Source organism: Caenorhabditis remanei, chromosome X (genome assembly GCF_010183535.1).
Source record: "Caenorhabditis remanei strain PX506 chromosome X, whole genome shotgun sequence".
In the NCBI taxonomy this organism is placed as follows: domain Eukaryota; kingdom Metazoa; phylum Nematoda; class Chromadorea; order Rhabditida; family Rhabditidae; genus Caenorhabditis; species Caenorhabditis remanei.
Window position 1 is genome coordinate 11,774,705 of NC_071333.1, and position 9,291 is coordinate 11,783,995.

Consider the following 9,291-nt stretch of genomic DNA (forward strand, 5'->3'; position numbering starts at 1 on the left):
TAAACTTTGATTTCAGTACAATAAATAGTTTCGAGAAATGTCAGGAAAAACAAGAAATCAAAAAATTGAGTAGTCTTATCAAAGACGGAGGAAGAATCTTGACGTCATTTTGAAAGTTTCAACTGTTTTGGGCGCGTCTTGTCAGTTTGAGGAACGGAAGTGATTTCATGTGAATTATTTGCATTTATCGGAATTATTTTAAATAATCTCTTCACATTGGAAAATAAGCTTTGGTTTACTTGTAGATGAAGGTAGTAACAGCACAATTTTAATACTATCTTTCAGAAATTTGCAAGCTAAACAAAAACTGAGAAAATGAAACTCTAGGAATCTGAAATAATGAAACTCATAAAAGAAATGAAATGAATCCAACTTTCTGTGGAATTTTTCAATCGGAAATCGAAGCGCAATAAAATTTGTTCTCCCCTCAGTAGAAGTGTTTAAAAAGAGCATTTCATTGCAATTTTTGATAAGAGTATTGGTTTATGACTGGACCGCTTGGGAGTATTAACTGGCAATATCATTTTCAAATGCTTTTCAGGGCGTGCCGTTTTTATACTTTTGGAGTTTGAGTGTCACCAATTTGATAAATTTCTACACCGTTCTAACTTCAGTTTACTTTTTTCGGTTTATCGTTCTTTTCCCATTATTTTTTGCTGTTCTGAAATTCCAACAAGTGTATTTGTCTTGTTGCAGTGATGAATCTCAAACTTCTTCTCGGTCTCCTATTCATTGTTTGGAGATCGACGTCAGCGGAAGAATACACGAATCACTGGAGAGCAACTGAAGACGTCGGTAGGATAAAGAAACAGCGTTGGTTCCGTAATGACTAACAATGCATTTTCAGCTAATGTTGAATTCTGTTCACACGACAGTTTCAAAAAAGATTCAAATTGTATTTGTAATGTTGACTACACCGGTAACTTCTGTCTGAACAGAAAATGTCGCAACTTCGGTTTTGATGGACAACTTCTTCAAACAAAAACAGACCGCTGCATCTGTCCCCCCGGATTTCTTGGAAGAAACTGTGAACCAGGTTACAATAATTTGAACCTTCGTTTTTCAAAAACTTTTTTCAGTATCTTGCGTTCCTGGTAAATATCAAGTGTACTCAACGTCAAAAAATGAGAAAACCATTTCTTTGCTGGCTTCGTTCAATACGAAATTACAAGAAACATGGGAAACTGGAGATATTGGTCAACTTATTTGTAGCAAGGAGGCTTATGGAAGAAATTTCAACTACAACTATGAGAATGCCCAGCTTTTCACAGTATGTTACAATTGGAATTTTGTTTTAAATTTTTAAGCTTCAGAAAAATGAGAACGCAACAGAATGCTATAGGAAAGTAGAAACCTTCCTAACTCCTGATCCTTGTCTAGACGATAATAATAATCCAATACCCTGCTTTCCGTTAGATATCAATAATTTGAACTCTCTCGTTCAAAACTCCCCTCCCAATTCAATTGTGAGTCAAACCACTTCAAATCGTTTTCCAAGAAAAGATGATTACAGATTTTCGTTGTTACAAACATGGGACTGTTGAATACATCTGATACTGCTGACCTGTCTGAAGAAATAATAGCGACTTCCATCGCGAGAAGAATTCAGGTTCATTAAATTTCTAGTTTTAATAGCCAAGTTTGATTCAGATCAACGTTCTCGTCTACAATAATACCGGATTTCTTGCAAATGACCCAGGATTAGCTTATTTGAGTGACATCGCGTCAGCCACTCTTGGAACATTTGTCCTACCCAGTATCAAAGCTGTCAACGAACAATACGGAGTAAATAAACGACTGGAAAGAAATTTTAAACTGATAATTTTCAGATTGTTAGCACTCTTCTTGATAATTGGGACCAAGGATTTCAGTTATCCAACGTTTACACAAATGCTATGAAAACCATGCCGGTCGATAATACACTTGATTTGTTTGTGGCGGTACAGACCGAATATGGAGATGGTTTGTTATTATGTCCAGCATTTTCGGCAATATTATAATTCAAGATGCTATTTTCAATGTCAATCCGATGCCGACAGTTGTGAGCAAAACAGATTTTTGGAAGCTTTACAAGTAAGTAGGAATAACTATATTTGACAAAATTGAGAATATTTTGAGAATAACCAAAGAGACGTTCCCACCCCATCTCACGATAACTAATCAGAAAGATAATACGCAAATTCTTGTCTACTCTTCTGGAGGTCTGACTCCTTACTCTGCGTTCACAAGTGATAAAACGGATGATGAATCAATGGTTGTGGATGCAGCGTACAGTATTTCTGTAAATGGTTAGCCGTTTCAAATTTGAGTATTAAATACTGATTTTCTACTTTTAGGAACTGGATACCCTCTCGTTGTCCGATTTGAATCGGGTAACGCAGCGTTGGATTATGATGTAGGCTTCAGACAACTAGGATCATCGAACTCAATTACTCTCGGATCTTCGTTTTCTAATCGATCGTACTGTCAGTTTAATTTTCAAGTTGATGCCACTTGCAATACAGTAGGTCCCTCTGTCGTTACGGTAAGATCGACAAAATGTTTTTTTAAATTTCTGATCGCATTATTATAGATCGTCACTCCAGACAACGCACGTTCAGTCTCGTTCCCAGTTTATTGTGCAAGCTATAACTACGCAAGTGAGTGTTATTCCAAACAAAATTCTTACAAGTTTTAATCAATTTTGTAGGTAGAAAATACAACAACTTTGTTTCGGAGGTAATGGAAATAAAGCATTTCGAGAGCAGTCAAACTTTCTCAAGAGGTAAAAATTATTCGATTAATTAAATATATTATATTTTTTTAGATATGGCATGCGGTGCTGAAATTGATCATGAAACATATGGAAAGCGTACTTTTGTGATAATTGCGGAAAATTCGAAGAATACCACCGATTCGTCAAAGTTAGTCTAATATAGATGAGTTTATTTCAAGTATTGTTTACAGAAGTTCAGTTGACAATGTTTTCCGTAACAAGAACAGTATTTTCTATCAACTCACTGATCTTCTAAACACTGACGGCTATTCGGGTAATCGATGGTACAGTAATTTTGTTGCTGTGTTGAATGATGGCTCGACTTCGACACCACAGACAGTAAGTAAACTTTGATTCCACACACAGACTCCACTTCACTTATTTAGAGCTCTGACTATGGAATCTTTTTGACCAAAGTGATGGACGCTACCAGTAGTTCTCCAATCGTTGATAATTTTAAACCAGATGCTGTGTCTATCAACAATTTATTAACATCAACAATTCAGTCATCCACTCCATATTCAGGTATTGTGAGGGTACTGCGGTATTCATATACTTTTTTTTCTTAGATATACTTTTTGTCGTGAACTATAATGTTTCTGTTAGTGATGGTGATTCAACAGCAATCAAAGCGGCTTTGGAAAAGCAAAGATCGAAGGTATTAATTGCAAAGAAGTTTCTGTTTATAAAATAAATTTCAGTTGTTCGTTTTATTTGTTCAAACCAACATGCAGTATGGAAGTGATATCTACACGTATACGAATGATTTGGCTATTTCAAGTGGAGGAGTTGCTATTCGATTGAATAGTTACGATGACTTGCATGTCGTAAGTTTTTGATTTTGTCACTCCAAACATGAATTTATGAAAGCAACTCATTATCTGTGTTGCAGTTCTTTGAACAGTACTTCAAACGTCTTGTGAGTAGTGATATCGTAGCAAAAGCATATTCCGAGAATATGAAAGCCGGAATCGCTCTAAACAATGTCTATCTACTCAACATCACCTACTATCTTCTAATTACTAATGAAAATTTGGCTGGTGATGGCCCGGTGACTGGTAGGTTACTAAGTATCAATGCATTTTAGTTCTGTTATTCTAGCAACTGTGAATGTTAACAACCTTAACGTCACTGCTGTCAATACATCTTTCATCGGTGAGCTCCAACTGTTCAGTGTCACTCCATCAACTGCTGGTGTATACAACATTCCTATAATGTTTTCTACCTCTGGATTTGCACAGTTTGTAAGTGAATCTGATAACACCATGTTTCATAAAAAACAATTTTAGTCAAACGCAATTCTTGTCACCAACAATGCCCCCGACATTATCAGTTTATCTTTCATTGACAGCAGTGGTGAAAACCGCAATGATATTGAATTCAATGGTAAAAATAAAAGATGTTTTATTGTTAAAAATTGTTTATAGGTGGCGCGTTTACACCAGTGATTTATTCTTCTAAACCGTTCGGGGCGGGTTCTGCTATTTCTGTCACTTACAGTGATGCGGCAAATCCAGCAAAGGTAAGTTCATTTCTAATTTATTGGCTTAAGAAACCCATTTTATTCAGCCAGTATACAGCGGAAACATTACTAACACTGCAATCTGCTCAAGTTATTCAAACTATATCTGGACTACACCGTTTAATTGGAAATGTAGCATTTCTGGTGGCTTATACCATGTCAAGGTAAAATTTGTTTTTCAATGTTTTTATTCGTAGTTTCGATTTTTTCAGATTGACAGAATAACAGAAGATGGGAGCATTTCACGAACATTCCCCATCACATGTATTGGTCCAAATGCTGGTGGTTGTTTGAATGGAGGAAGTCTTGCGGCGGTACTACTTATCTAATAGAAAATCCAAAAATATAATATTTCAGGGAGGTGACTGTTCTTGTCCTTTGGAATATACTGGATCAAAATGTGAAACCCCCCGCTGTTTGAATGGAGGTATGTGTGAAAAAACCAACGCTTCATTAATAACTGATCGTATTACTCGAATCTGATAGTAATCACATTGTTTTTCATATTCCAGGAACCGTCACACCAGCGGACACCTGCACATGTATGATTCCATTTACTGGAGATTTCTGTGAAACTGGTGAAATATTAGAGATACAAAAGTATAATTACCAAGTAATTTCATTTAGCTTATCCGGCATGTTCAAATTCACCGTCTCAACCCGACTATCGTTCTGATCTTTCTTCACTAGTAATTGTTGCTGATGTGAACGCCCTCTCTAGTGGAGTGCTTTCCTCAGATATTGGCGTAACTGGAGTTCCAATCACTGTGATTCTCTGTATGTTTGTATTCCAATATATTTATTTGACTTGAACATTTTACAGATGGCGATGCGAGTGGTCCAAGAATTGTTTTATCCACTACAAACAGTCAGCATCTTACTGATGTTCTGGGCGCCTCTGCAATACCATCACCATCTGCTCCAACGCCCAGCAGTAGCAGTGATATGTATAAAGCATTGAATCTTGCTCTCACCAATCAGGTATTGACTTTTTCAAAACCGGTTGGTCAAACTCAACATATTTCAGTTAACTAACAGGGCATACATTGTTGTGTATACTTCTAATGCGGATGTTCCAGTCGATCAAGATTTCTTGATCCGACTTGCAGTTAGAAGAGCTGAAGTTAGAGTGCTTTCGGTTTCAGGCACAGAAAGTACAAACTCGCTTACACTCTCTTTGGTTGGAAACGGAATTCCAATCGCTGTTACAGGTTCTGAACATTTCCAAAGTGTGAGTGAAAACGAATAATTTTCAAAAAGAAAAATAATTATATTTCAGTACTTGACTAATTACGTTGGGCCGTTATTCCAATCTTTACAATATCGAGCAAACATCCCACAACCAGTGTTCAACGTTTACAAAACAGATAAATTAACTGGTGACTTGAGTGTGAATATTCCAATAGATTCCACATTTGATAATGCGAAGATCAACATTTTTGTCTACATATACAAAGGATATATTGACGGATATGGTCTGTCTGAAATTTATATAGTTTAAATATTTCCATCGCAATTACAGACAGCATTGAAAAACAAGCTGGAGACTTTACCATGTACAATATTGTCGGTTACAATCCCAAAGGTTGAGAATAATAACACGAATAAGTAGTCCTTAAATTGTTTTTTCAGAAGTAAAAACACTTCCATTAAAATTGTTCACTTCTGGCAAAAACGGATACTATTCAATAGAAATTGTTGGGTACTTTAAGGTAAATTTTTCTCACAAGTTTTTGAATAAACTACCTCTAACTTTCAGACAGCTTACGGTTTCAACAGGAACAATACAAATGGATCCAACGAAGTTCTCAATTCGGGAGTCACTTACAATGTGGACAATACAATGCATATCTATTCTGTACCTGCAGCCGACAACCTTTCTCCTACTAACCCAGGCAAATTCCCGTATTTGGCTCTCAGAGAAATCAACAACAATGGATCTTTGTCTGACTCACAAACTGTTCTTTTCACGCGTAAAACAGGCGACGATTGTTTCTTCCAACATTTTACAACTCTCGACGTCTGCTCGCAAAGTTCCACAATTGGTTATCAAGTTCAGGTAGATCCGGTTTTATAAATGAGTTGCTTCCTTTTAATTTAAATATCAATTTCAGTTAACAACACGGTTGTCTGAAACAGAGAATCGTCAGCAACAGTTTGTTCTCACCTGCTTCAAATCTAGTACGAAAAAATTTTGTATTCCTGTAGCTAATACTGTTTTTCAGCCTATGCGGACGGTAATACTACTTGCAAGGGACACGGTCCACCAGCGACATTACCAGTGGATTATTGTAAATGTGACAATAATTTCGGAGGAATCGACTGCACAGAGCCAGTTTGTGTCAATGGAGGAGTCCGAGATATGTCAGTATGCCGTTGCCCTGTTGATAATTACGGATTGTTGTGCAACAACAGTGAGTTTCAAAAATAAGTCTTCAAACCAGGTCTCACTAAAATATGGATTTTTGTAAAATTTTCTGAAACCTTAGATACTGAAAATTGTTTGGGAAAAGAAAATGAGTTTTCCCTTTCCTATTGATGTGTTTATTTTAATTCAATGAAAATTTGCAGCGTTCGGTCAATCACCACCAGTAACAACATCAGCTCCAGCAACATTAGCTCCAACAACATTAGCTCCAACAACTACGTACATTTCGTCTTCCACAAATGTCCCATCTACCTCAACTACACCTCTTCCATCAACTATCACGACTACATCTCCAAATGTAGTTCGAGTTGTTGCTTTCGTCATTGACTGTATTGGATCTGACGATTTCGCCTTTAACCAAACAATAGTGAGTGTTAGAAAATTATGCAGCTGAAGGAGACGAACATTTTTCAGCAATCTATTGGGGAGTATTACAAATCGTTCGGAAACAGTCATTGGGTTATGCTGATATCAAACATCGATGGGGACGTTTTAGAATTTCCATTCCAACAATATCAAAACGAATCATCGATTGTGAACAAGACAATGCTGTTTTGGAATGATAGATATATTGCAAGTAGAAATTCCAGTCTGACCTAGTGAGTTGTAGAGTTGTTGTCCTGAACTGATACTATTATTTGAAGCGCACTGAACAAAATCAACAAAGCTTTCATGGATAGAAAGACACAATTTGAAGGTGCACTCAGTTCTAACATTTTCTATCTCACTCAAATAAGGTAACACTGGATAAACCAGCTGATTCTAGATTAATTTTTTTCAGTCTCAAAGACAGTGATGATCCAACAGCAGCTCTTGTCGGGCTGGAACAGTTCCAAAAAAGGTTCGAGTTTTTTACTGTGTTTGATACATAACCACATTTATCTTTTTCAGTTCCGTTGTATTCTCCTCATTTACAAAAAAAGCAGATCAGGCAGTCTTGGATTCGTTGAAAAAATTCAGTGCCAATGCTACCGCTGCACAAACGTATTTTGACGGTTTACAAGCAATGGTGACGGATACAATGGACAACACTGGAGCGAGTTTGCCCACTAAACGTATGTCAAATTGAAGAGAGACTCCCACAATTAAAGATTAAAAATGTTATAGCTCCTACCCTCAGCTGTGTGTACGGACTGCAATCAAACATCAAACTAGCCATCGACCGTTCAAAATGTACTGATGAAATCAGTAACAGAGTGAGTTTATTTGAGTAATTGTAAAACTAATGCTTAAGTTTTCCAGTTAAACACATTCCTCATAAACTTCCGATTTCCTTTCAATTATATTGAAAATGATGAAGACAGATGTGGAACTACAAACCCATTACCGTACTTCTACAGAGGTGACTCTACTACAGTTTGAATATTTTTAAAGACTTGAAAATCCAAAAACAAATTTAAACGTCTCTCAAAACCCTTACTCGTCTCCTTTGGGTCTCAAAAGTGTTCAGAAACTCTGACACGCCTGAAAAACATTTGGATGTCCCAAAATTGTTCAAAAGCCCCATAAAAAATATTAAAACGTCCCGCAAAATCTAAAAATGTAGTTTTGAATATTTAGACTCCCAACAAATATTTAGACGTCCTTGGCACACTAAAAAAACAGGAATTAAATGAAAGCAAGCTTGTGATTGTTTCTGTTTAAAAAAAAACTTCCAGTGTGCTGAGTTTGAGAAAAATTTCGTATGAACACCGAACGTTTTTCGGGTCGTCTGAACGTTTTTCCGACGTTCAAACATTTGAAAAAATTCATATTTTGGAAAAAAAGTATTGAATGGATGCCAAAGTGTTTCAATGAACTTTTATCTTTTTTTCATTTAAACTTGCATTTTCAGAGCGAACTGCTTTAACTGCACTATCTTATTATCAAATCTATTTGACTACCGCCAACTTCTGCCCGTCCCAATATACTTCACAGATTAATTCCCCTGTCATGGGAACAACCGATGCTCCGACATTCAGTACTAGGTACCTAGAAAAGGAATTATAATTCAGCGTATCTCTTTATTTTCAGATTGTGGAATGCAATTGGGAGAAATATCAACAGTTATAGTTGTAGTTGCACAAGATTCGCAGATGCTAACACAATGAAGATCATTCTTTGGCTACCTCGAGCTCCGTGAGCAAGTTTCTTTCAAACGCCTAGCAAAGTTGTTTTTTTAGAGCAGACATAACAGATGAATACGTGGGATTCCTCAAATTGAATACCACCAACGCGTATCATTTCGTTGTTCCATTTTACGATATCACTGAAGACAGCAAGGTATAGAAGCATCCTAATATTATACTTATACATATTTTCAGAGAACGGATTTGTACTTCGAAATTCTGAAGGCACAACCCAATGGAGGAAATTACTATTTGTTACCGAACGCCGCGACAGCTACTGATTTACAAAAAGATGTTATTGACGTCCTTCACAACAAGCTCTGCGAGTGAGTGTCATTTTCTGAATTTTAAAATCGTTCGCACTTTTCAAATGAAATTATTTTTCAGAACCTATGGTGTCGATCCCACCAACGTTCCACCTTCATTCTTTGAATCAAACATTGAAAATAGGCACAATGACTATTACTACTGAATGTTC

At 36.5% G+C, this 9,291-nt stretch overlaps 1 protein-coding gene across 1 annotated transcript; it reads left to right on the forward strand.

Annotated features, from left to right (window-relative positions):
- Nucleotides 1–698: 698 nt before the first annotated feature.
- On the forward strand, nucleotides 699–9,285 carry GCK72_024322 (uncharacterized protein; the record flags this gene model as incomplete). The annotated part of the gene is made up of 44 exons (XM_053735829.1): nucleotides 699–795; nucleotides 848–1,036; nucleotides 1,080–1,270; nucleotides 1,314–1,466; nucleotides 1,651–1,785; nucleotides 1,830–1,962; nucleotides 2,007–2,073; nucleotides 2,119–2,288; nucleotides 2,337–2,524; nucleotides 2,573–2,639; nucleotides 2,690–2,764; nucleotides 2,807–2,903; nucleotides 2,947–3,094; nucleotides 3,142–3,280; nucleotides 3,325–3,413; nucleotides 3,457–3,582; nucleotides 3,648–3,813; nucleotides 3,857–4,003; nucleotides 4,183–4,277; nucleotides 4,325–4,441; nucleotides 4,490–4,591; nucleotides 4,635–4,704; nucleotides 4,790–4,855; nucleotides 4,905–5,054; nucleotides 5,101–5,258; nucleotides 5,305–5,508; nucleotides 5,557–5,752; nucleotides 5,800–5,862; nucleotides 5,910–5,989; nucleotides 6,037–6,336; nucleotides 6,392–6,458; nucleotides 6,503–6,691; nucleotides 6,849–7,072; nucleotides 7,120–7,304; nucleotides 7,350–7,442; nucleotides 7,487–7,546; nucleotides 7,597–7,760; nucleotides 7,813–7,901; nucleotides 7,948–8,047; nucleotides 8,540–8,672; nucleotides 8,719–8,823; nucleotides 8,868–8,967; nucleotides 9,039–9,139; nucleotides 9,201–9,285. 44 exons carry the CDS (start codon nucleotides 699–701, stop codon nucleotides 9,283–9,285), a joined length of 5,673 nt encoding a protein of 1,890 aa, XP_053579395.1.
- Between the last annotated feature and the right edge of the window lie 6 nt (nucleotides 9,286–9,291).